Here is a 26,340-nt window from a genome sequence, read left to right on the forward strand (position 1 = left end):
CTGTCTCCCTACTCCCTGGCTCTGTGCCTAGCCCATACAGGCTGAATAAACGTGCGTAGCAACGAACCGCGTTCAGACTCCACCAAGGTCCGGGATGCTTAGAGGGCCCTTTACCGTCTCCTTTCTCCTCTTAGCAGCTGTTCTGGTCCAGGAGCCAAGTGTCCCCAGTCATCCCAGGGCATGCCCCAGGGAAGCCCTGCTGGGTCAGGAAAAGGCAAGGGAGTACATATATGTAGGGAGGACAGAGGGACAGGTGGGAACTCATTCATTGATGTGCCTTTTTTTCCAAACTGGGAAATGCAATGGTTGCAAATAGTTGGAAACAGCTATGCATCTCCCACCACACCAAGCACCAGGCCTGCTGCTTCCCTCCCCATACCTTCCCCCATCCCTCACCTTTCCCTCACCCTGATCCCCAAGGATCGTTCTCCCCCCAGATTTCAGCTGGCCCCACTGAGAAACCCACCTGGTCAGCAGACTTTCAGACCTGCTCACCTCTCTCCTCTTCCTCAGAGGGAACCTGGCTTTTCATGATTAAGGAAGGTATGACATCTGGAGGGAGGACTGGACGGCAAGGCTTGGGGTCAGAGGGACTCTGCAACGTGGATCGGTCACACAGGCAGTGTCACGTGCCAACACACAACAGTCAGCCAGGTGCCACAGGGACCTGCAGGCTGGCAGGCACAGAAGTACACACAGGCTCCCTACCCACCACCGCCCTCCACCAAGCACACGTAAACACACCCTGTCACACAGGCACACAAACACACGGACACACTGGCAAAGGGAAAAATCAAGACGGGGTCCCCCCTTCCTGGGGTCCCATCTCCCCCTCTTAGCCTCTCTGTGCCCCAGCATTCTACATTCTCCAGCCGTCCAGCTCCGTGCTTTGCCCATGTGACTATCCTCCTAGTTGTAGTCTGTCCAACTATTTGGAGTGGGAGTTGGTGGGGGACAGGGAGGGGCAGGACAAAACCTTACCCCTGAGTTCACCCTTAGACCTAACTGAAAAGCCACGGTCCCTCTGAGGTAAAGGAGAGAGGTGAGCAGGCCAAAACCTAAACCCTGCTTTGTGGCTATTTACCGGAGACGAGCCTTGGATACCTCCAAGCCACTATTTCCTACATCCATGCCCGTGACCTGCTGTGGGGCAATTTGGGGCAGGGGCCTGTGGATGGGGGGCCCTGGAATCCGGGCTTGCTGAGGGCCCTCCATACTAGGCTGTCTGCTCCTGCAAGGACAGAGCCTGGGCACGGATGCCAGAGGGGTGGGAAAGGGGCAGGATTTATGGTATTTCCCCTCCAGCTGGAAACAAAGGCAGATTCCTGTGTCCAGTTCCAGCAATCCGGTCCCACCCACCCGCGTGGCTGGAGCTGAAGGAAATCCCGCTGGCCTGCGGCCTCACCCAGCCACTCAGACCCTCTTTCAAACAATCTCTCCCAGCTGGGGCCATTACCAGCTCTCAAATCCTGGGGACCCCCTCCTTGTCCAAATACTAAGCCCTCCCCATTGGGGATGGTCCCCTTAACCCCTCAGACTCTCTCCTCAGGCAGCAAGGGTCCCCTCAGCACCACCCAAGAGCCTACCAGGCGCCCATCCCCTTGCCGGGCAACTCTGCCCACCCTCACCCCACAAATTTGGGATCTGCTTTCCTTTAGGGTGGGCAAAAGTCTCCATGATTCTGGGAACTCCGCTGCCATTCCAAATGCTCGGCCAGACCTTCAGGACACCTCCAGTGATCTTTCAACCCTGCATCCCCCAATAATAAGATGTTCACCTCAGCACGATGTATCTTCCTTTATGGCAGCAAAATTGCAGTTTTAGGGAAGGGTGAAGAGTCTTAATTAGTGAAGAGTCAAGAGATACTGTATGTGGACGAGTCTGGGTGACTCAGTCAGTGAAGCATCCGGCTTCGGCTCAGGTCATGATCTCATGGTTCGTGGGTTCGAGCCCTGCATTGGGCTCTGTGCTGACAGCTCAGCCTGCTTCAGATTCTGTGTTTCCTGCTCTCTCTGCCCCTCCTCTGCTTGCTCTCTCTCTCTCTCTCAAAAATGAATAAACTCCAAAAAAAAAAATTAAAAAAAAAAAAGAAGAAAGAGATACCATGTAGGGAAAAAAAAAGACACTATCTGATACCGATAGAATAGGAACTAAAGTTGAATTATTTAAATTTACAAAATAATAACATAATGATCAATAGTTAGAAGGGGCGCCTGGGTGGCACAGTCGGTTAAGCGTCCGACTTCAGCCGGGTCACGATCTCGCGGTCCGTGGGTTCGAGCCCCGCGTCGGGCTCTGGGCTGATGGCTCAGAGCCTGGAGCCTGTTTCCGATTCTGTGTCTCCCTCTCTCTCTGCCCCTCCCCCGTTCATGCTCTGTCTCTCTCTGTCCCAAAAATAAATAAACGTTGAAAAAAAAAATTAAAAAAAAAAAAGTTAGAAGAGTGAGAAAAAGAAAAGAATCTAAATGGCCTAAATTCTGAAGCTTTAAGATAATGCCTGCCTGGCTCTGCCGGTAGAGGGTGCGACTCTTGATCTCAGGGTTGTGAGTTCAAGTCCCACCGTGGGTGTAGAGATTACTTAAAAATACAATCTTAAAAAAAAAATGCCCAACGCTTTTGAGTTTAGAGACAGCAGAAAGACAAATACCACACGGTGTCACTTATGTGTGAAATCCAAAAACAAAGACAAACTCATAGAAACCACAGGTAGAAAAGTGGTTGCCGGGGATGAGGGGAGGGAGACACTGGGAGAGGTTGGTAAAAGGGTACAACTTTCAGATAGAAGATGAATGAGGTCTGAGTCACCTAACAATATGGTGACTACAGTTGATAATACCGTATTGCATGAAATTAGTGGAGAGTATGGAACTGAAGTTCTATTCACCAAAACAACAACAACAACAACAACAACAACAACAACAACAACAGATAACTATGAGGGGGTAATGGATGTGTTATTATTTTTTGAATGTTTATTTATTTATTTTTATTTAATTTTTTTAATGTTTTATTTATTTTGGGGAGCAAGAGAGAATTCAAAGACAGGCTCCAGGCTCTGAGCTAGTTGTCAGCACAGAGCCCAACGCGGGGCTCGAACCCACGAACAGCGAGATCGTGCGCTGAGCCTCCCAAGTCGGACACTCAACCGGCTGAGTCACCCAGGTTGCCCCCTGATGTGTTATTTTGATGGGAAGAATCCTTGCACAATGTATACGTGTATGAAATCATTTTGATAAACACTTTAAATACCTTACAATTTGACTTGTCAATTATACCTCAATAAAACTGAGGAAAGATGGAGAGAGCTCAGTGCGAATGTATCATTTAGAGTTACCCAGTAAACATCAGAGAAGGGAGTAGTGGAGACTCTGGGAAGGGGGTCAGCCCCAGCAAGAGGGGCCGGGGGTGGGCACAGTTGCTTCTCGTTATCAAGTCCCTCTGCCAGGATCTCATTTCTTTATGTCACCCCGTGCTTATTTGGAATTTTTTGAATTTTTCTTTTTTTTTCAGAATGGTGGCCTCATAGTTCAAAGTCATCTGCAGTGGCTATACATTCATCTGGATAACAAGCCCTCAGGTACCTATCAGTAGACGAGGCAACACATCCTACTCATCTTTGAGCAGGTGGGGAAGCAGAGGCCCCCGTCGCACAGCCAAGCCTCTGATCTCCTGACTTCCGGTTCACGCTCTTTCTCCTCCCGCACAGCTCGGCCTCCCTCTAGCGCACAACCGGACATCTGTGTGGGTTTTAGAGCTGGTAGGGGACCCTCGCAGGGTGTTTGCTTTTATGCTGAGAACGTGGTAGAGGAGGAACAGTCCGCACCTTGCCTGGGTTGTGGAGACAAAGGCTCGCATGCAGACTCCAAGTCCAAGTCTGGACTCTTTCCCCGCGGTGGTGGGGCCGGTTTTCTGGAAGGGTCAGAGCATTGAGGATGCAAGTGGGGAGGGGCAGTCCAGAGGTTGCCGGCCTGCCGAGGTGGAGGTGGTGCTGGAACGGCTTCCCAGCAGAGCCCAGGCTGCAGGACAACTGCCCCTGAGGCATTGTGTGGGCACCGCCTGATCTCAGACTGCTGCCCTGACATGCCAACCCTTTCTTAAGAGGTTCCATCCTGAGATGAGTCATCCTGACGGTTCAGGGATAGGCAAGGAGCGGATGAACCCATCTACGGGACATCCTGGAGGAGGTGGGAAGGAAAAGGAAGGTGACTCTGTCCCTCTGAGTCTGGCAGTCTGGCCCCTGTCTGCCAGCCTCTTCCTGAGGTGCTGGGTGGGTAGACCCTAGCTGCCCTCCCTCCCCCAACCTTAACACCAGCCACATGGCGTTTTTTACCTGAGCTGTAATGACCGGGCCTTAGATCAGACCATTTTCTGAATCTCAGAGCCAAACAAGAGAATATAAAGCTTTGGAAGTACCCGGTTTAAACCCCTCAGTGTACAGAGGAGGAAACTGAGGCCCAGAGAAGGCCCCCGGTTTACTGCTATTTTTAGGACAACATGGTGTTTCTGCTCAGAGCTGAAGGAGACCTAGAGAGATCACTTTTCCCTCCCACTCCAGGCAAAACTCGGGCTTCATCCAGCCCGCAAAGCTCAGACTCTCTTCTCCGTGTTGAATTGATGCACAGACTTCACAGGTATCTGCCCCTCTTCCCTCCTAAAGGAGACCCACAGTTCTTCCTCCTCAGATAGTGTAACCCTGTTCCACTGTTTCCATGTCTCTTACATTAGAAAGATTCCCTAGGTTGGCTCCTCTCACTGTCCCACTCTGCAATTTGAATGAAACAAAGCCCAGCTCACCCTCTGCTAATTCCACCCTCCCCCTCCCCCTCCCCCTTACTTTTTCTTCCTACTCATCCCAGAGCAGAACTGGCTACATAATTTGTGGGGCCCAGTGCAAAATGAAAACACCACGGGGGCCCTTTGTTCAAACATTACTAAGAGTTTCAAGATGGCAACAGCAGAGCATTAAGCCAAGCATGGGGTCCTATGTATCTGCACAGGTTGAATACCCATGAAGTTGGCCCTGCCTTCATGTCAAAAGCAATAAGTGAACTCAACACTCATAGATGGTTCTGAAAGTGCAGGTTGTCCGATCTCCTGCCTGCCTGCTGGACTCCACATCACCTGCCTTCCACAGGTGAGAATCTCCTTGAGATTCACCCCACATACCCTTCCTAGGATCTCCAGGCCTCTCTCTCTGCTTCACACACTATCGGGAAATCCTTCCAAATATCTAAATTCAGATCTCAGCCCTTTCAGCCTGTTTCCTCTTGTTCTGTCCTCACTGAATATGGGGAACAGCTGGTCCTTCTGAGTAATTAATTTTGTAGACTTGGACACAGTTTGTAATTCCTTTTCCCTTTCCTCATTGGGCCTATTCTCCAGGGCTTTCTCCAACTCTGTGTCCCTCCTCCGATGCCTTCCCCAGGTTTTCCGTGTGCTATGGCATGGGTGGGTTCACAAGAAGCTCTAGTGAGCACCAGGCAGGGGCCAGAGGGCTCAGTGCTCTGGAGAGGTTGGGGGACTCTAGCACAGACTGACAGCCCGTTCCCCAGTGCCCCATTGGGCACCCGTCCTCCTCCTCCAAACTTGACCCCTTCCTAGATAACACCCCCCCCCGCCCCGCCCCGCCCCCATCCCCAGCGGCTCTCACCAGCGACTCAGCCCTAGCCATCTCACTGTTTCCGTCCCCGCTGAGTGTCTCAGACCGAATGCTTCCCTCAGGGAAGCCCCCATTTCCACCGCCCAGAGCAGAAATCCAGGGGCTGGGGTTGGCAGAAGTTTATCAGAAGCCAATGCAGGGCAGGGGCGGGGCGGGGGGGGGGCGGGGAGAGTGGGTATGATAGATGGACATGAGGCCATGCTCCGAAGTGGCCGCTATAATCTGAAAGAGCAGATACCGTAATCCCATAGTACTTCCTATTGGCTGCAGGACTCAGCTCCGTCCTGACACTGAAATCTGGGTGTGCCTTGGCTCTGCAATTCACAATGCTCACAAGTTGTGAAGCAGCTGTGGGGTGGGGGCTGGGGAGGGTTTCAGCAGAGGAAGTGAGGCCAGTCAACAACCCATGTGGTCGGAACCTTGAGCTGATGTCTCCCCCAGCCTCTATTCCCAGCAAAGGCTGGGGTGGGAGCCCCCGGGGTGGGGTGGGGTGGGGGGGAGGGTCCCTGGCCCATTTTACACAATCTTCACAGAGGAAGGCACCTTAGAGGTCCGCTTCTGCTTCCAATACCTACTCTTTCCACCTTGGCCCCCAGGCTACTGTCTCCCCAGCCTTTTCATTTATTCATTGAACACTGTCACTGAGGGTCCACCCTGCGGCAGGCACAGCCAGCCAGCATTTTTGGCTGTGCACTGAGATAAGCATCATTTGCCTTCATTCTCACAACAACCCTATGAGGCTGGCACTGTTGACTGTGCCCATTTAGCAGATGGGGGAGTGAGGCACGGAGAGGTACGCAGCTAGCCTGGATTCCCAGACTGCAGGGTCTTTGTGGGTAACTAGGAGGCTAGAAATGAAGTCCTGCCTTCAGGGTGCTCACAGTGGTTGGAGCAAAGCAAGGCGATGACGTCAGTACTCTGAGCCTATGCGAGGGAATCAGGACAGAGAGCAAGTTTCTCTCTGGGGGAGAAGCCATTCTGCTCCCCTCTGCAACTCTTTGTCTGCCTTGTCCCATCAGTGCCCCGACGTAGGCTCCAGTCCCCATCTCCATTTGGTGGGGTGAGGGGCCTGCCTGGAAGGGGGCAGTCGAAGGCAGTTCCCAGCCTCTCCTTCCAATTCTGGCCTGACATTGTGGGGAGAGGAGTGCTTGTCACTGGGCTGTGCTGTGGCCGGAGGGCCTCACTCTTCCCACCGCTGACCCAGAGCAGCCCGAGCTGGGCCTCTTTACCCTGTGCTGAGCGGAGAGAGGCTGCGGAAGAGGGGAGTGAACAAGAGGGGGTGAAGGGGCCAGAGGGAGGAGGCTGAAGGATTCGACCGAGTCGGGAGTCCTCGAGGGCGGGGGGTCGAGGGTGGAGAGGGAGGGGCCAAAATATTTCGGACCCTGCCAGCCCCAAACCCTGCCCTCGCTGCTCTGAGCCTAGTAGGCCGAGGACTAGAGGCCGAGGACTAGGGGCCGAGGGTGGGTGAAGGACAGGTAAATTACCTCCCCTTCCCCCTCTCCTCGCGGTTCTTCCCTCGGTGCCCCCCTTCCAGTCCCGATTCCAGGTCGCCCTCTCCGCGGCTCGCCCTCTCCGCGGCTCGGAGCGGGAGAGGGCGCCTCCCCGTCCATCGTCTCCGCTACCGGCCCTCAGACAGTGCCTCCCGCTTCGACTCTGGCCCCCCGCGGCTCCTGGCCTGGCCACCCCGCGAGACCCCCCGCGGCCCGAGTCCAAGGCCCGCCCCCTCGGGGAGGCGGATGTGGGAGGCTCGGGGCGGGGGCGCCGCCACGATCTCGGGGCGGGGGCGGCCGAGGCGGGCGGTTGCCCTCGGGGTCTGGGAGCCGCGCGGGGGAGGGTCCGGGTCCTGCGGCCCCAGCGAGGGGCGAGCGGGCGGCCCGTCGGCTAGCTGGGCAATAGGAAACGGTTTATTAGGAGGGAGTGGTGGAGCCGGGCCAGGCAGGAAGACGCTGGAATAAGAAACATTTTTTGCTCCAGCCCCTTTCCCAGTCCCGGGAGGCCGCCGCGCCGTCCGCGCCGAGCGAGCCCCGCCCGGGCCCCAGCGCCGTCCGGGGCCGCTCACGACCCGGGCCCGCCGTCCAGCTCTCGCCGTGCCACCGCGGCCGCCGCCGGGAGGGGAGGCGCCCGGCCCGCTGCCCGCAGGGCGGGTCCAGAGGTGAGTCCAGGTCCGCGGGCGGCCCGACCTCGAGCCCGAACGGGCCCTTCTCGGGGCGGATCCCAGAGGACGCCTCACAGAGGTTGCCGTAGGGTCAGTCCCAGCTCCCCACTAGGGCAAGCTGCCCCTGGCCTTCCCCGCACATCTGCCCACAACCCTGGAGCGGGCTGGGCCAAACCTGGGCTGGGAATCAGAAAACTTCTGGCCCCTGGGCCAGTCACTTCTCTGTCTCCTCTCCTCATCTGTAAAAGGGGCAGAAGGATTCCTGCTCTGCTTCACAGGGAAGGGGTCGCGTGTCCCTCCAGGCAGCTGCCTTGACCTGGGAGGGAGTGTCTACTTGCAACCGTGTTGAGCCTCCCCTTGAAGCCCACCTTTCCCAGGCCAGCCTTTGCGGTTCTGCTTAAGGATAATTCCATCCTGCAGACCTCACCTCCAGCCCTGTAGGGTCAGATAATCCCCATGCCATGGCCTTCCCTGGAGATCCAGGCCAGAGGGTTTCCCTTTCTCCCTGTAGGCTGGGACCCCAGACTTTCAGTCTGCCCTGGAGGCCAGTGCTGTTAAGCGCATCTCTGGGCTGCCCCCCCCCCCCCCCCGCCATTTCTTCTTGAAGGACAGGGGCATAGTGGACTATAGCACTCACTTTCTCTGTTAGTGGCAGCTTCTGGCTGAGTCGGGGTCTGTCCTCCCTGATCCCTCACGGTCCCATTTGTCCTAGTGCCTGTCCTCTCATCTCATGGGGTTGTCAAAAATAGATACCATTTATTTGAGTGCTCTTAGATGTACGCTTAGCTATATTTTTCTCATGGAATCCTGGCCACAGTTTAGCAGAAGAGGTTTATTACGCCCATCCTACTGAAAACTAAAGAGGTTCAGACCTGAGTCGCTTGTCCAAAGCTCCGTGGATGGTGTAAATGGTGCTGTTGGGTTTTTGGTAACATTTGTTAAATGCTCACTGTGTGCCACTTAGTACTCGGCTGAATAATTCTACTACATGATACCTATGAAATGAACACTTATTATTTTCATTTTTTGTAGGGAAGCCTAAGCCTCAGAAGGTTTAAGTAACTTGCCCCAAACTTCGTAGTTCTAAGTGGGAGAGGCAGGATTTGAACCCAGGTCTGCCTGATCCTGACCCTGGTGCTGTACTGTGCTGCCTGTGCTTTCTGTCTGAGACCCTAAAATCCAGGTGTGATGCTACATCACGCTGCGGTGAAGGGCCAGTGAAATGATGCAGATGAAAGTGTTTTGTGTACGGTAAGGGGCAGCCTGGTATGAGTAGCTCAGCCCTCTACTGTGTGGGTAAGACCTGTTGATTCGCAGAGTGAGGCTCTTCCAGCCCTGTTACAATTGTCGCTGTGCAGAGCCAGTCCTGCCGCTGAGAAACAGATCGATAACCACCTTCTGAGTGCACCCCTTCTCTGGTTCTCCAACTTAAGACTAAGCCTGCAGCAAGCAGATGATTTCTGTCTTCCCATCTAAACAAACCCTCATCGGGCACCCCATGGTAACAACAGCAGCGTGCAATATGTTCCTGTCCTCAAGATGATCGGGACACCCATGGTGATGATGAGCAAGAAACTTAACATCCCTGAACCTCAGTTTCCCCACTGGATCATTGTGAGGGTTAAATTAGATTAACCATCAAAGTTGAGTACTTAGCAGCACTCAGAGAAGATTAGTTCTTATTATTAAAGATTTCACAGTTGGCAGTTAATGTTTGAAGTTAGTTTGGCATTTGTGATTTCTGGCCAATAACAGTGATGCTTCTGTCAGCAGGAGATCTTTCAGGAAGTTTTGCTTCGAAGTGAAGGGAGGGGCGCCTGGGTGGCCTAGTGGGTTGGGCATCGGACTTTGGCTGGGGTCACGATCTCATGGTTCGTGAGTTCAAGCCCCATGTCAGGCTCTGTGCTGACAGTTCGGAGCGTGGAGTCTACTTCAGATCCTGTGTCTCCCTCTCTTTCTGTCCCTCCTCCCTTTGTGCTCTCTCTCTCTCTCAAAAATAAAAAAATTAAAAAAAAAAAAAAAGAAGTGAAGGGATACTACGAGTCCCCAGGAGTCTGTCTGTGCTAGAGTCAGGTCTCTGGGCAATCAGGGTCACTCTGAGTTTGGACTGGCAGGACTCAGCACTCTCTGTACTTAGCTTTGTGCCGGGCCCAGTTAAAAGCTAGAGAGTCACAGGGTGGCTCATTCAGTTGAGCGTCCAACTCTTGATTTCGGCTCAGGCTGTGCTCCCAGGGTTGTGGAATCGAGCCCCGTGTCCCGCTCCACACTGAGTGTGGAGCCTGCTGAAGATTCTTTTTCTCCCTCTGCCCCTCTGCCCTGCTTGTGCTCTGTTTCTAACATAAAAGAAAAGAAGAAATTAAAAGGAGGCGTTAAAGAAACAAAAAACAAAACCAAAGCTAGAGAGTCACAATTTTACTCCACTACATTCCCAGGATAAGACCAGAAGCGGAGTCTGCAGATGTTGTCAGGCCCTCCCTGTACCATTGTTGAGCCTGGGAGGCTTGAGAACAAAGCCCTCACTCCACCCTCCCTCTGCAGCGTCTCCAAGTCCCTGGCTTTGAGGTTTCACTAGTCTGTCCCTTCTCTAGTTGGTGGGGGGGGAGTGCCTGGTGGGAGTGAGAGTCTCTGTCCTCTGCACCCTGCTCCCACTCACCCAGCAGGGCCCTCCCTGCACAGAGAAATGAAAACACATACAGCAGGTTTAGCACTGTGTAGGACACATTTCTCAAGGGGTAGACCCATGCAAACGGGTCAGAATTACCTGGAGACGTTTTACAATGCAAGTTTCTTGCTGGTCCCGGGATGGACTGAATCAGAATTTGGAGTGTGGGTGTGACCAAAGAATGTGCACTTCCAGGGGGTCCTGATGCATAATCAAGTAGGTAAGAGGGTACCGTGAGGCACTGTCAGAGAAGTGGAAGCTTCGGGAGAGGAGATTTTATCCTGATCGCTATCCACCCTTTCCTTCCTGCCCCGTACCTTGTCCTTAGCTGCTTTTTGGGCAAGCAAAGGCTTCCACAGATGGCTTCCCACCCCTGCCCCAGTGGGCAAATTCAGCTTGTTTGGGGGTCCTTCTCCAGCCACCGGTCCCCCTGCCGAGTGCTTGCCGGAGTCCTCACTGCCTGCCAGGAGGGGCAAGAGACAGGAGGTCAGGCAGAGGCTGGGGACACAGCTGCAGCAGCCCAGGGCTCCGTTTCCTCCCCCAGCCCTGGGCCTCTGGGGCAGAGGAAGCCCAGGCAGGAAGGCTAGAGCTGCCACCAGCCAGAGAGGCCCATGAACCCCCCCTCCCCCCCGCCCCCGTCCCCAGCCATCCTGCCCTGGGAGCCTCAGTACCATGGATCTTCATTTGGTACCATTCTTAGACTATGGCCCTTCTGAAGCCCATGTGGCCATACATCCAGCCCTACCAGCCTCACTGTGTTATGCCAAAAGACCCCCTCTGCCCCAGCTCCCCTCCCCCCCCGCCCGCCCCAGCCTGGTGGTAGCTGCTCCTGGGGACTGGATCCCCAGGCACACACCTGCACACTCTCCACCACTCAGGAAGTCCTTCTTGCTGTCTGACTTCAGTCCTTCTTGCTGCAGCATCCATCCTTCTCTTCTAGTTCTAAGCCTTTGAGAAATGAAGAAGGGGGTGGCTTCTGAAGCACAAGTTGGTTTGGGACCTGAGTTGGGGACTATCATAGATCAGAATTACTTCCTTTTTTTTTTTTTAAATATTTTTAACATTTATTCATTTTTGCGCGTGAGAGAAACAGAGTGTGAGCGGGGGAGAGGCAGAGAGAGAGAGAGAGGGAGACCCAGAATCGGAAGCAGGCTCCAGGCTCCGAGCTGTCAGCACATAGCCCAGTGAGGGGCTTGAACTCATGGACCGCGAGATCATGACCTGAGCTGAAGTCGGACACTTAACCGACTGAGCCACCCAGGCGCCCCAATCAGAATTACTTCCTTAACATTCTCTACCAAACTTCTGGAAAAGTTCAACCTTAACTGGCCGTGGAAGGTCAAACATTCAGTGTCTAAGTATGTTTCACTTCCCCTCCCACATCAATGGCACTACCCCCACCCTTTCCCAGGACAGCAAGGAGAGAGGAGGAAGGCGGCCAGGGAGTGGCTCAGAGAGGGCATCTTATGCTCTGGTGAAATTGTAGAGAGGTGTCCTCATACCTGGCCTGAGACAGCGCTGTCCAAGTTTGTATGGTTGTTACCGCCCTGAGGGCTCAGACCTCGGCTGTCGCCTGGATTGGGAGACAGAGTGGGGAAAGCACTGGACTGGGAGTCTGGACACTTGGGTCGCACTCCTGGTGCTGCCACTGAGTCCTGTCTGACCTTGGACAAGTCTTCTGCCCTGTCTGAGGCCTAATCTCCATCTTCTCTAAAATAAGGAGCTGGGTTTTGTGGTTCACAAGGTATCCCCCTAGAATTCTGTCACGGTGTGTCCCAGCCCCGTGTGTCTCCTCCAGACCTTGTAGCCACCCCAGCCTGCCCTGAGAATAGCCCTGAGCTCCCTCCCTGCTGTGCGTGACTCCTGCCTGTTCTATCCAGACCCCAATCTAAACAATCTTGATTCCTGTTCCCAGTTTGGCGGGACCCTGAATGGCAGGAAGTGAAGACAGGAGCCTGTTTATGTTTGAGGCAGCCAGGGCTAGGGGGATGGCGGCACCGGGAAAGGGGTGGGTAAGAGGCAGAGGACAGGAGTGGGGGGTACTGCTAAAAACACTCTCCTTCCACCCTGGCCCTGTGCCCTCTGTGCCCTCCCATCTGAATTCAGGAGTAGGGGTAAATAGCTAGGAGTCCCCCAAGCTCTCTGTCACTTAAATATGGCTCTCTACCCTTTACCCCTAACAGGATGGTTTCCATGGGGAAGTGAACCAGGACTTCCCCTGCAGGCCCCGCCCCAAAGCCAGACACAGGGAGTAGGGAGGAGGCCTCCCTGTGCCCCCCCCCAAAACTCCCAGTGATTTCCTCTAGGTGGGAGGGACCCACAGTTAGCGGCTGAGAACACCAAAGGGATCACATTTCATAGATGTTGCTGTACCCCCTCTCTTCTCCAGGGACCATGACCTTGGACTCCCTCAGGAGAGGCTTTCTGATGCTACTGATGGCCTTGGGCTTGACCCAGGGTAAGTACTTAGGGAAGCAGATAGGGGACAGGGTCCTGGATAGAGAAAGGACCTTGCTCCTGCTCTTGCTGGGGCTGAATTTGAGGAGCTGGGGAGAGGGGGGCACCTAGGAGCTTGGCTGGAGAGTGGGAGGCAGGCTCAGTTAGACTAAATGCCCAGCTACCCCAACCCTTCTTTGCTGTCCTCCTGATCCAAACCCACAGGTTGGTGCTCTACCAGCCTCCACGGTGGGAACCTCCACCTGGGGGTGCAGAGGGTGAGGACATTGGCAGGGGGCACCTGGGAGACCCCTCAGGGTTGGGGCTGGGGGCCAGGGCTGGGCCTAGAACTGGGAGGGAAGGTCTTAGGATCAGGGAGGGGACAGAAGCCTGGTTCTCCTAGTGTCTGGGGGGTCAGGTTCTGGAGGGGAGGATAATCTAAGGATGGGACTGGAGGACCAAGGTCTCAGCGGGTGTGTTTGAGAGGTCAGAAGGGAGGGGCAGTGGGACAGGCATGGCTGTTAGTCTCTGCCTAGGAGTTGGGCCCAGAGTGGCTGAGCCTCCGCTGTGTCTCGCAGGAGACCCTGTGAAGCCCTCCCGGGGCCCGCTGGTGACCTGCACGTGTAAGAGTCCAACCTGCAGGGGGTCCACCTGCCAGGGGGCCTGGTGCATAGTAGTGCTGGTGCGGGAGGAGGGCGGACAACCCCAGGAGCATCGGGGCTGTGGGAGCCTGCACGAGGAGCTATGCAAGGGGCGTCCCACCGAGTTCGTCAACCACTACTGCTGCTACAACCCCCTGTGCAACCAAAACGTGTCTCTGGCACTGGATGGTACGTGTGGCCACCCCAGCAACCCTTCCCTGTCTTCTTAGTCCCTGTCCTCCCTGCCCTGCCTCCAGCTCCTGCTCTGGCCAGGAGGGCGGGGGAGGAAGGACCCTGGGATATACCTGGCAGAGTGGCCAAATGGGGGGGAATCTGGCTTGGTGGAAGCTGGGCCTCAGTGTCCTCCCCGCCCCCTCCACCAGCCACCCAGACTCCTCCAGAACCGCCGAAAGTAGACGGCCAGCTGCCTCTGATCCTGGGCCCTGTGCTGGCCTTATTGGTCCTGGTGGCCCTGGCTGCCCTGGGCCTGTGGCATGTCCGGCGGCGGAGGCGGGAGAAGCAGAGGGGTCTGCACAGCGATCTGGGCGAGTCCAGCCTCATCCTGAAGGCGTCGGAGCAGGGGGACAGCATGCTGGGGGTACAAGCCCGGGGGTGCCTGGGACCCCGGGGGTGGGGGTTGGGTAGACGGGAGCCAGAGAATCAGATAGGAGCCAGACAGGAGCTGAGAAAGACTCAGTCACAGACACTCAGAGATCTGAGTCGGGGTGGGGGGTGGGGGGGAGATGCCCCTGGGCAAGGGAGGAGCCTGTAGGGACACAGCAGCGGGGGGCCCAGCTTAAGGAGGAAGAAATGGGCTGGGCCAGGTGGGGGCAGCCTCTCAGTGGCCTCTCTATACCCCCAGGATCTCCTGGACAGTGACTGCACCACGGGCAGTGGCTCAGGACTGCCCTTCCTGGTGCAGAGGACAGTGGCGCGGCAGGTGGCCCTGGTGGAGTGTGTAGGTGAGCAGTGGGTGAGCCTGGGCGATTGGACCGAGGGCTCCCATGAGCGCACAGGAGTGAGCAAGCTCTTGTCCTCTGAGTCTGGACCTCTGAGGCAGGACCAGGCCTGGGTCCAAATGGGAATTCTGCTGGGCAGGGAGTGGCTTAGAGATGGGTCAGGGCTAGATCCTTCTGTAGGTGCTGGCAGGAACAAGGTTAACGAGGGTGGGCCCGGATTAAGTTAAACATAAACATTAGAGGTTCTGCAATTGGGGTCAGTGCAGAATGAAGATGGGGGCTCTTCTGGGGATTCCCATGCCCAGGGGCTGTGTGTGCCCAGTATGTGACCCTCTCCCACCCCTCTGGCCATCGGATCAGGAAAGGGCCGCTACGGCGAGGTGTGGCGCGGCCTGTGGCATGGTGAGAGCGTGGCCATCAAGATCTTCTCTTCAAGGGATGAACAGTCCTGGTTCCGGGAGACCGAGATCTACAACACGGTGCTGCTCAGACACGACAACATTCTAGGCAAGCGGGGAATGCTAAGCCAGGCCGGGGTTCTCAGCACCCCACCCCCCCACTCCAGGCTGGAGTCCCTGGGCCTCGGGACAACCGACCTAATCCTGAAGGACTCCCGTCAGCCCTCAGCTTCAATCGCTGACCCCAGCTTCCTCTCTGACCTAAGCCAGACCTGCCTCCACCCCAGCCCCAGCCCCAGCTTTGCCCTGACCCGATCAGTCTGGCCTCCCTTATCCCTAGCCCCTTGCCTGAGCCACCCGACCCTCTGCCCACAGGCTTTATCGCCTCGGACATGACTTCCCGCAATTCGAGCACGCAGCTGTGGCTCATCACGCACTACCACGAGCATGGGTCACTCTATGACTTTCTGCAGAGGCAGACGCTGGAGCCCCAGCTGGCCCTGAGGCTGGCTGTATCGGCTGCCTGCGGCCTGGCACACTTGCACGTGGAGATCTTCGGCACGCAGGGCAAACCGGCCATCGCCCACCGGGACCTCAAAAGCCGCAACGTGTTGGTCAAGAGCAACCTCCAGTGCTGCATCGCCGACCTGGGTGAGCCGCCCGGGTAGGGCGGGCCCTTCGCGGGGCGCGGGGTTCGAGCACTCTCCCCCTCACTAGGTTCTCTGCCTTTGCCTGTTCCTGAGTGTGGCGACGACTCAACTACTGATGGGCGCTTTAATCCCTCCAGGCATGTGTGTTGTCTCATTTCACCTCTGCGAGAGCCCCACAAGCTGCCTTGACGCTTTGCAAGCCCAGACTCCTTCCAGCATACCGCTCTGGCTCCAGGAGTTGGGAGAAAGGGGCAGGGCTCCAAGAACCTGGGTTCTCATCCTGGCTTCACTGACTGCATGGCTCCCCTCACCGGGCCTTGGGGTTCTGCTCTGTGAAATGGGCATAATTACACCTGCCTTGCCTGCTCACGTCTCTCTGGGTCCTTGGGCACCTAGGAGAGCTACACGAGCAGAATATAACCGGGGCAGGTGGTTCTCCCGGTGGCTGCTGTCTCCCAGCCCGCCGCAGGGCAGGTCTCCATTCGCCTGCTACTCTATGTCTCACCATCTCTCTCCATCCCCAACTTGCCCCCCGCACCCCAGCCTCCGGGGCCACTCTGTGGGCTTGGGCGAGCGGCAGGAGTGACAGGCCTGGTACCCACAGGCCTGGCTGTGATGCACTCCCAGGGTAGTGATTACCTGGACATCGGAAACAACCCACGAGTGGGCACCAAGCGGTACATGGCCCCCGAGGTGCTGGAAGAGCAGATCCGCACCGACTGCTTCGAGTCCTACAAGTGGACAGACATCTGGGCCTTTGGCCTGGTGCTGTGGGAGATCGCCCGTCGGACCATTGTCAATGGTGAGGGCCCACCCCGCACAGGGTGGAGAGAGAGGGATGGGGCAGGTGGATAGACAAGCAGACAGGCAGGAGACAGGGGCTTCCTGCCATGGCTGGTGCCCGTGGCATGAGGGTCGAGTTGAGTGACCGTTTAAGGTGTGGCTCTGCAAATCTGTGAGTCTGGCTGTGAAATCTTGGATAAGTGATAGCAGCTAACTTTTATTGAGCTTAAATATGTGCCACGTGCCTTGCTATATGCACGGATGATCTTCTTTAATCATCGTGTGTTGGCAGGAGGTGGTATCACTTAGTGGTTAAGGGCATGGGCTGGGAATCAGACTGCCTGGGTTCAGTTCCTGATTATTACCATGGGCAGGTTACTTAACCTCTCTGTGCCTCCGTTTCATTTGGAGATGAGAATAAAAATAGTTTCTAGTATTGGCGCCCGGGTGGCTCAGTCGGTTAGGCGCCCGACTTTTGTTTTCGGCTCAGGTCATGATCTCACGGTTCATGAGTTCAAGCCCCGAGCCGGGCTCTGTGCCCTGCTTGGGAGTCTCTCCCTCTCTCTGCCCCTCCCCCTGCTCACGTACTCTTTCTCTCTCTAAATAAGTAAACATTAAAACAATTTTTTTAATAGTTTCTAATTGAGATAATCCTAGGACAGTATCTGGAGGTATTCTGGGGCTCAGTAAATATTAGCAGCAATTTATTGTAATAACGAATACCTGACATGGTATCATCCCCATTTCACAGATGAGGGTACTGAGGTACAGAATCTCAGCTGGCTAGAGGCAGTATCGGGTTCTGAAACCAGGCCAATATGACTCTGGGGCTAGTGCTCTTTATCACTGGGCTACTTAAACCTCTTTGGTCCTTGGTTTCTTTGCTATAAAAATGCAGGATATAATAGTGTTTGCACTGCCTGCTTATCGCTGCCTCATTATTACACATGGGCGCCTTTGGAGGGGCTAGGAACAGTTGGAGGGACCTCAGCCTTGCTGGGGCAGACCTGTGGCTGGTGCCCTGCAGCCCTGGACCAGGTGGGGAGGCTTGTCAGTCTTTGTGGAGGCTGTCTGTTGGGAGGGATTGCCGGAGGTCCTGACAGGTTGGGGCCAACCTCAGGATATAACTGGAGCTCCGTTCCTTGGGGACAGGGACATTCTCATTTCCTGAGCATCCGCTAGGAGCCAGCCCCATGCCAGCCTTCTTTTACCCTCAGCGCTGACTGGTAGAGAGAGGCCAGAGTGGGGCCAGTCCCTCTGGGAGACTCTGGAGGGGCTCAGAGTCCTGCCCCTTCAGACGTACACTCCCAGAGTAGGCTCTGAACACTAGGGTTGGGGAAGGGGGCACCTGGAAGGAGCCGAGACCCCCTGGGCCAGGCTGCAGGCAGGATGAGAAGGCTGGACCGGCCAGGGCCGCAAGGGAGGCTGACCGCAGGCTCCTGGGGCAGAGGGAAGCTCTGTCAGCCCCACACAGATTCGTGGCGCATTATAAACACTGTAATCTGGTGTCAGCCCCGGCACTGATTAAAGGCCCATTAGACACGCTCAGGCCTCTGCGCAGCACTGATTAGGGCTCGAGAGGCGCAGGGGCCGGCCTGGAAGCCCGCCACGGGGAGAACAGCTGGCGCGGGCCCTCCTGAGGTTGTGGCTGTGTGGCCACGGCCCCCAGCCTCAGGCTGGGAAGCAGGGGGGCCCGGGGCGCCTTGTCTAGGTCTGGCCTCTTCTGCCTGTGCTGTCTGCAGCTCCACAGGCATCATTTTCAGAAGGCTCCTCCTCAGGGACAGTGAGGAGAGGTAGTACTGCCTGCTAAGGGGTCAGCGAGGCCTGTGCTGTGTCTGAGAGTGGGTGGGTGTTACTTGGAGCCGGGTGAAGATCCCTTTCTCCTTGTGCCACGTCCCTCCACACCCCGCAGCAGGCCAGCTTCTCTCTCTTAAGTATAGCTTGGAGGTCAAGAGCACAGGCTTTGGTTAGACTTCCTGGGCTCGAATCTTAGCTCGGTCACTCACTGCCTGTGTGATCTCAGACAAGTGTCTTAACCTCTCTGGCCTCAATTACATCGTTCATAAAGTGGAGCTAATAGCATGACTTACTCAGAGGGTTGTTGTGAAGATTTAATGCAGTGCAGTTAGGACCGTGCCTGGCACAGGGAACGTGCCCAGTAAACGTTTTTATCGGGCATCTGTGATGGTTGGGGCCTGGGAGCAGTGCCCAGACCCCGGGCAGGAGGCAGCCACGGAAAGACTGAAACAAGGTCTGGCCTGGCAATCCAATGAGACGAGTTCAAGTCTTTTTCTTTTTAAAATACTTTTATATAGTTTATGTATTTATTTTGAGAGAGAGGGCAAACATGAGTGGGGGAGGGGCAGAGAGCGAGAGGGATAGAGAGACCGTCTCAAGCAGGCTCCACACTGTCTGTGTGAAGCCTGATTCGGGGGCTGGAACTCACAAACCATGAGATCGTGACCCGAGCCGATGTCAGACACTTAACTGAGTGAGCCACCCAGGTGCCCCAAGGTGAGTTTAAATCTTGACTCTACCCTTACTAGCTGTGTCACCTGGGGCTCAACGCCTCTGAGCATCGGTTTCTTCATCTGTAAAATAGGGGTAACGATAATACCCATCGCGTTGGGTTGTCATGAAGGCTAACAAAAGGAAGCATTGAAGTGTTTATAGCACAAGGCCTGGCACATGGCGAGTGCAAAATTAGCAGTAATTATCATTATTGGTGTACGTATCGATTATGTCATAGCATCCCTCTCAGGGGTAGCATGGGTCAGACACCTGGTTTTCCGGACCGTGGAACAGAAGATGGGCAAGCCTCTCCTCAGGGTGGTGTGGGGCCTTCTTGGGGTGCTGAGTGACTGTCCCCCCCCCCCATCCTCAGGCATCGTGGAGGACTACCGGCCACCCTTCTATGACGTGGTGCCCAATGATCCCAGCTTTGAGGACATGAAGAAGGTGGTGTGTGTTGATCAGCAGACCCCCACCATCCCCAACCGGCTGACCGCAGACCCGGTGAGGCCTCCCTGGGGGCTGGGATGGCACGGGGCGGTGGCTCACGGCTAGGACTTCTGGCCCCAGGAACTTGTGCCTCAGGTGTCTGTTCACCTGGATCGATTCTGGAGGGTGGATTCCAGGGTCTGTCCGGGGGTACTCTGACCTCCCACATCCGTGGCCTGTGGACCCCTGAAATGTTGGATTTTCAGAACCCTCCATTTTGCCTGAAAAGGCAGAGTCTCTCTGCCACGTTTCTTGCTATGGAGTTTTTGTTGTTGCTGTTTGTTTTCGTTTTTTTCTCTAAACACTCCACATACATATATAAGACACAGGCACATGTGTATGTAAACACATACAGGCATGCACATGCTTCTACATAAACATATACTCACAGATACATATGCATGCACATATATGCCAGACGGTTGGCCCTGTGAAGACAAAGAACATGTCTCCTTCGCTGCCTTGTATCCCAGCTATCTATCACAGTGCCTGGCTCAGAACGCCCAACAAATGTTTATTGAAGGAATGAATATGCATGTATATACATACATGTACATAGACACGTGTTTCTGCACAACATGCGTATCCATAAAAAGCCACGCATAGGCAGTGCTGTGCACACACACATCACATACACTCCCTGTCGGGAACCAACTTGAGTTCTGAGGCAGAGGTGCTGCTCGTTCAGTCTCAGACCACTCAGCTTCCTGGGACCCTTCTCCAGTATCCACAGGGCCCTGCCAGGGAGTCCCTCCCTCCGCACTGGAGTCCAGCCGTATGGGGCACGTGGAGGCTCCGAGGCTTGCATGTCTCCCCTTCCTCGGATCTTGGCGGAGGTGGGGGGTGGGTGGGGGTAAGGTGTTCCCCAGACACTCTTCACCGAAGGGGCCTGAGTGCCCCCGAAGGGCTGAGTTACAGCTCTCTTTCTGTCCCGCCTGCCACCTTCCACCCTTCGTCACTCCACTGTCTTCCCCTTCCATCTTTCGTCTTTCTCCTCTCCTGCCCTCCGTTCCCTTTCTTACCACTCTGTCTTTCCTCTGCCCTTCCTCGATGCTCTTATCTCCCCCATCCGGTCCTTTCTGTACCGCTTAATGTCCCCCCATTTGGGCGCTGCCCCCTTTTCACCACCTCCTTTTCATCTTCCCTGATCTGTGTCTCTGATTCCTCCCCTCTGCCTCTCCCTGTCCCCCCTCCCCCCACAGGTCCTCTCAGGCCTGGCTCAGATGATGCGGGAGTGCTGGTACCCCAACCCTTCTGCCCGCCTCACGGCTCTGCGGATCAAGAAGACACTACAGAAACTCAGCAACGGTCTCGAGAAGCCCAAAGTGATTCGCTAGCCACAGGCCTGAAGCCTGACTCCCCTGTACCTGCAGTGCGTGTGGGGTGGGTGGCAGACGGTGGGTGCCCTGTCTGGGTAGAGGTGGCGTGAGTATGCGTGCTGGGGAGGAGGGTGCCCCTCTCTGGGCCGCTGTGCCTGCCTGCCGGCTCATCCAGCCAAAAATATAGCTGGGCTGAAACCCGATCCCCCGCCGTCTGGCCCGCGCAGAGCAGCAGGCTCCCTGACGCCTGGCTCTCTCCCCACCCTCACGCCCTGGGGCGCAGCCCCTACCACCCCCAGGATAGGATGCAAAAGAGGCCCCAGAGCCAGGGTGGCCAGGCCAGGGAATCCCAGTCCCCGGGCCCAGAGCCTAGGCCTGCACTTTACCCCCTGCCCTCAGTTAACCCCACTGCCCCACCAGACCTGCCCGGGTGACACAGGGCCTTGTCCAGCCTTCAGTAGACATCCTGCCCTGCCAGGTCTCAGCCTCTGGCACAAGCCCGACAGACACCCAGGGCCCGTCATTTTCTCTGTGTGGGTTTCTATCTCAGCTCTATGAGGCCTGGGGCCTCTGTCTCCGGGACAAGACCCCACCAGCTGAGCACCAGCCGCCAACCATCTGGGAGAGCTGGGGCCCGGATCCTGGGCCCCTCCCCCACCTCCATCCTAGCTGCCTTATTAGGGCATTCCACCCAGGGAGTCCTGCTGCAGGTGTGGCAGGGTCAGAGGACAGTGCAGAGGTAGCAGGTCAGACGGGTGAGGCCCAGGACTTTCGGACTAACTGAAAGCTTGGCTTTCAGAAGCCCAGCACAGCTGGGGAAAGACTCAGCTGGGAGTCAGGAGACTCAGGTTCTGGTCCTAGGTAATTGCTCTACGTGACAAGAATGAGGCCTTCACTGTCCCAGGACCTTCACTGTCCACAGTCCTGATGTCCTCTGAGGTTTCTTTGAAATTTCACCCGGTGTCAGAGCTCAGTTCATCAGTCCCTTCTGCTCCTTTTGCCCCCCAGCCCCTGGCAATTTGACTCCAGATGGGGATTTGAAAAGAACTTTACCTGAGGCCACGAGTGCCTGAAGGGCCTCCTAGACTAATTCTACAAGCTCCAGTTCCTGCCTTAACTCAAACCAGCCACCATCCTTGGGCCCAGACAACCCTGGGCCTTTGGGCACGCAAGCCGGCCGCTCACCCCACTCTGTGGCTTAGCCTTCTCTGTCCAGGACTGAGAAGGGCTGAGGGCCGGCTTCCTGCAGGGCCTCTGAGGCTCAGAAGAAATTTGGCTCCAGCCAGCAAGCCTCCAGCACCCAGGTTCCTGCTCTCCACTGGTCCCTGGCCCAGGCCCACAGTCTTGGCCAGACCCCAGACCGTGTGTGTCTAAGAAGACCCTGATGGCTGTGGAGAAACACGTGGAATGTTCAGCATTTGGCAATGTCAAGGGTGTATGTCCATGTGATGGAGAGGTTACCCCAAAGCCTGGGCTGGTGGATGGGAGGTAGAGCCTCAGGTTTGTGGGGTGGGAGGGCTCAGGCTAGGGATGAGGACAGTCCCAAGCTCAGAAGACCTGGCCTCTCAGCCCTTAGGACAGGGAAGGACCCACCATTCTCCACAGGAGGTGACAAAAACAGCCTCCTTCCCTCCCGCTGCAAATGACCCAGCACCCCCCCACTTCCCGTCTGCCCCCACCCAGGGGCGGCTTGTGTGCACCGTGGCATTTTCCCAGGCCTGGCTCCCTGAGTTGTGCAAGGCCCGAAGGAGAACCAGGAAGTGAAACTGGTGAAAACAGAAAGTGAGAGGGACCTGTTAGGTTCTCAGATGATCACAGGGCAGTTTACTTCCCAGCAGTTTTGCGTCTTCTGGTTACTGGAACCCGCTCAGCCCAGGAGTCAGTCCTCCCCATGACAGATTTTATCTCTGCTGGATTTGGGAGCAAAGAGGTTCCTCCTGGGACTCCAAAGGCAGCAGCTCTCCAGAGGCTGGAAAATGCCTGAGGGGGTGAAGGTCTGAGGCGGGAAGTGGAGTGACAGGGGCCGGCTAACGGCCAGTGGTCAGGGATGGAAAGAGGCTTTGGTGAGAGCAGAGCACCCGGTGCTTCCGTCTGAATGCAGGAAGGTGTGCCAGGGCCCAAATTACAGCCTCTTACCTGGAGATCCTGCTTGTGGGAGCACTCAGCTCGTGCTCAGCACACAGTAGGTCCTAAATAAACCATGGTCCAATCTCGAGCTCCTGCTGAATCTTGCTAAGCTGGTTCCTCTGCAGTGGCTCGTCGCAGAGGGAACCAGAAGGGACAGGGAAGGAGCGGGTCCCTGAGTATCATGCCCGGTGTTTGCCCTTCACGCACAAGTCACAAGTTCGCGCAGGATCATTCCCCCCACGCCTGCCCGCGGCCCAAATCTCAGTTCTGCCCCTGAGCAGACAGATCGAGGCATCCGCCACATCGCCCTCTGCTGGCCAAAGGCTGCCGGGCGGCCGCCGCCCGCCCCGCCCCGCCCCGCCCCGCCCCGCCCCGCCCCTGCGCAGGCACCCGCGGGCCCTTCCCCGGGCTGGACCGCCTTCTGCGCGTCCGGCGTGCACGTGCGTGAGCTGCGCCGGGTCTCAGTCTGCAGGGACTGTCCCCCGAAAACCTAGGAAGGCGCTCTTTTGTGTCTTCACTCAGAGGCAGCTTGGACCCGTCTGCCTCGATTTTTCTCTGTTCTCAAGTCCCTCCCCAAATGGGGCCCCCACCTTGCCGGGAGTCGGCCCTCACCCCTGGACTGGTAAGGAAAGGACCTCACCATCCTCGGAGACCCATCTTGGCGTCCTGGACTTGGAAAACACCTCCCACCACCCCCAACCCCGGGACAGTGGGGGCAAGGACGTGCCATGTGGGAGAAAGGTACTGCAAGAAGTAGAGAAGGGACTCGTCCATCTGACTTCTCAGCCCAGAAAAATCTGTGCCTTTGTATCAGAGGCCCTGTTAGGGAACCGCAGAAAGGGTGCCCTGATTGTATCACAGAGGACCGACCCTATGTCCTGCGGCCCCCCAGTTGGCCTTATGCCTAGAGCCTGCTACAGCCTCCCGGTGCCTGTGTCCATGGAGCTCCCCACAACAGACAGTGCCCTCCTCCCCAGAAGACCTCTCAGACCAGCTTTGTGGAAATTGGAGCGTTCCTGGTGTCCCACAAAGGCAGCCTTTCCCCTCCCTGTGGCCACCCGACCTGGTCCTTACATCTCCACCCTGATGTCCACATTGTGGTTGGCTATGGCTGGGGTGGGACAAAGGAGGATTGGCTCATTGCCCTCCAGGGGTAGAAGAGTCCTTGGGAGGTCACCGTGCCCTTGGGAGGTGCCATGTAGAGCCTAGGGAACCTGCCTGCCTGTGGAAGAAAGAAACCCATTGACTTCTTTAGTGTTTTGCTCTACTTTCCTGGGGGACCCCAAACTCTAATGTCCTTACCTGTGCGAAGAGGGAGAGGATTGTCTGTGTAATAAGGACCCTCCCTAGGGGTGATGAGTGCCTGTAACATGCCCAAGTGGGGGGGTGAAGGTGGTCTCTAGAGCATGGGCTTTGAGGCTGAGGACCAACCTTCCCCTGCCAGGGCCTCGCGGTACCCAGGCCTTCAAGGACAATTCTCCCTTCCTCCCAGTCACCAATCTCCCTCAGGCCCACCCCACATCACCTTCAAGGAGGGTGCTGTGCTTCTCCAACTCCTCACTTGCATCAAGATTAACAGACCAAGACGTAACAGTCCTCATGTGTAAAAGACCCAGGCCTGGGGCTGGAGTGGAGGGGTGCCCGTCCTGAGTCCAGTCTCCCAGGTTGGGGACTGATGCGAACTGCCGTCGTCACTCTAGGTGGGCGACTCTTGGAAGGAGCTGCTAACACCAGGGCCACATTCAGTTTGCTAGAAATAGAGACAGAGGGCTTCTTGACTTTGCATATAATTTGCATAATGTCATAGACACAGTCTATTTTCAGGCAGATTTCAGGTTAAAGTGTTGTCACTGCTGCCCTGCGGGGTGTCACGTCTGGATGAGTCTCTTCTCTGTTCTTTCTCACCCACCCACTCTTACTGACCTAGATCCCAACTGGAGGCGCAAGTGGTGAGGTGAGAGGGAAGAGTGGGGTTGTCCGGGGAGACACAAGGACAGGGCAAGAGGCACGCTGGAATTTCCAAAAGCAGAGTGTGGCCTCTCAAGAGCAACTGGTAGGCAAGAGGGCCAGGAAGTGGGCAGCAAGGTGGCCCAAGCTCTGTTCTACAGAAACCTTTCCTGTCTCTCCTCACCAGGGGAACAGCCAGTTCTCATACTCTTGGTTCAGTCGTCTGCCAGTCTGAAGAAAGACGCCTAGATAAACCTGTTCCTCTGAGCCACCCATAAAGCCTTGCTTGGCCCAGATATCCCTCTTGGGCGTTTATTTTCAGCACCAAGATTTGATCTTAGCGTCCCGTGAAACCTGACCCTCAGTCTGTCCCTCTCCTGGGAGCCCCGTCTGGGAAACCAGTAGCCTGGAGTGAGGATCCGTGTTTTTTAAAGCCCCTGGCACATAGTAGGAGGTTAATCAGTGCTCGAGCCCCTCTCCTCCCTTCATCTAGAAGTCGTGCCAAGTACCTAATTGTCCCAGGCCTGGAGGCCCAGCACAGGTGCCATCCTCTGAGGGCTGAAGGCAAACACAGTAGAAGGGCCAACTGGGGCGATTGTCATTAAGTCGTCTGTGACCTTGGTAGGTCATTTGGCCTCTCCTCAGCTAGAAAGGAGGGGGTTTGTGGGTTTTAGGGATAAGGGCAATTCTTACTTCATGGCTTGAGCTGTTTGGTGACTTGTCCTTGGTCATGGAGGGCTAGAGGTGGAGCCCCACCCTCCTGCAGACCTTTGGCCTCAGGGCCGGTCTGGTGTGCTGTCTTACTGTGTAGACCTAAGGATTCACCAGGTGCCAAGGCCAAGAGCCTTACTGGGTCCTGGCAATCATGAGGCCGTTCGGTCAGGCTGGACAGCAGCAGCGCATTACCCAGAATTCCCAATCCCTGGCGTCCAGTCCCCCTGGACCTGCCCTGTCCCCTTAGGCAGGCGTTTCCTGTTGATAAGAAGCTCAGTCACAAACACTGATAAAGAGATGAAAAAAGGAAATTGACGGGCTTGGGTATAATGGGCACTTCGTCTGCCTTTTCTACCTTATTCCTTCTCCCGGTGTTCCTCCCCCACTGCTTCCCAGAACTGAGGGGGAAAACATGCCCCCCACCTCCACTCTGGGCCCTATTTTGTAGTTTCCAGGAATTTGGCCTTACAGAGCCCTTAGAAGCAGGACCTAGCTTGACCTGGTGGGGGTGGGGGCAGGGTCAGAGCTCAGAGGCAGGAAGCACTGGGTGCTGTGAGGCCCCCTAGCCTAGGGAGAAGGGCAGGGGCAGCAGGAAGGAAGGACGGTCAGGCACAGGTTGCATCTGTGACCTTCCTCTCCCTCCTCCCCACAGAGGCCTGGCTCCAAGTAGTGGTTATAGGTGGCTGCGTAGTCTATAATTAGTGGATTTTCCATAATTTTAGTCTTAGGCTCATTACTGGGAAATCTCATTAATTTTGACTCTACCAATTTGGAATCTGTGATCCTTCAGGACAAGAAGCCGGACTGATGTTCAGAAAAATGAAAGCAAACAAGCTTGCAAAGCATGCCAGTCTGCCCTCTTTGGGTCTGGATTTGTAAACTCAGCTGGA

The 26,340-nt window shown here is 56.0% G+C and overlaps 1 protein-coding gene across 3 annotated transcripts; it reads left to right on the forward strand.

Moving 5' to 3' along the window:
- Positions 1-7,764: 7,764 nt before the first annotated feature.
- ACVRL1 (activin A receptor like type 1) lies at positions 7,765-22,877 on the forward strand. 3 transcript variants are annotated; one of them, XM_030322653.1, is made up of 10 exons: positions 7,765-7,811; positions 12,866-12,934; positions 13,491-13,742; positions 13,937-14,151; positions 14,416-14,515; positions 14,873-15,019; positions 15,286-15,561; positions 16,165-16,362; positions 19,228-19,358; positions 20,546-22,877. In XM_030322653.1, the coding sequence occupies exons 2-10, from the start codon at positions 12,871-12,873 to the stop codon at positions 20,678-20,680; spliced, it is 1,518 nt and encodes a 505-aa protein (XP_030178513.1). In that variant the 5' UTR covers positions 7,765-7,811; positions 12,866-12,870; the 3' UTR covers positions 20,681-22,877. The 3 variants fall into 3 exon arrangements, with proteins under 3 accessions (XP_030178513.1, XP_030178512.1, XP_030178511.1); XM_030322651.1 differs by lacking the exon at positions 7,765-7,811 and having other exon boundaries at positions 12,801-12,934; XM_030322652.1 differs by lacking the exons at positions 7,765-7,811; positions 16,165-16,362; positions 19,228-19,358; positions 20,546-22,877 and adding an exon at positions 15,698-16,156 and having other exon boundaries at positions 12,796-12,934.
- Positions 22,878-26,340: the final 3,463 nt, after the last annotated feature.

The sequence above is a fragment of the Lynx canadensis genome, chromosome B4 (assembly GCF_007474595.2).
Source record: "Lynx canadensis isolate LIC74 chromosome B4, mLynCan4.pri.v2, whole genome shotgun sequence".
NCBI classification, from domain to species: Eukaryota; Metazoa; Chordata; class Mammalia; order Carnivora; family Felidae; genus Lynx; species Lynx canadensis.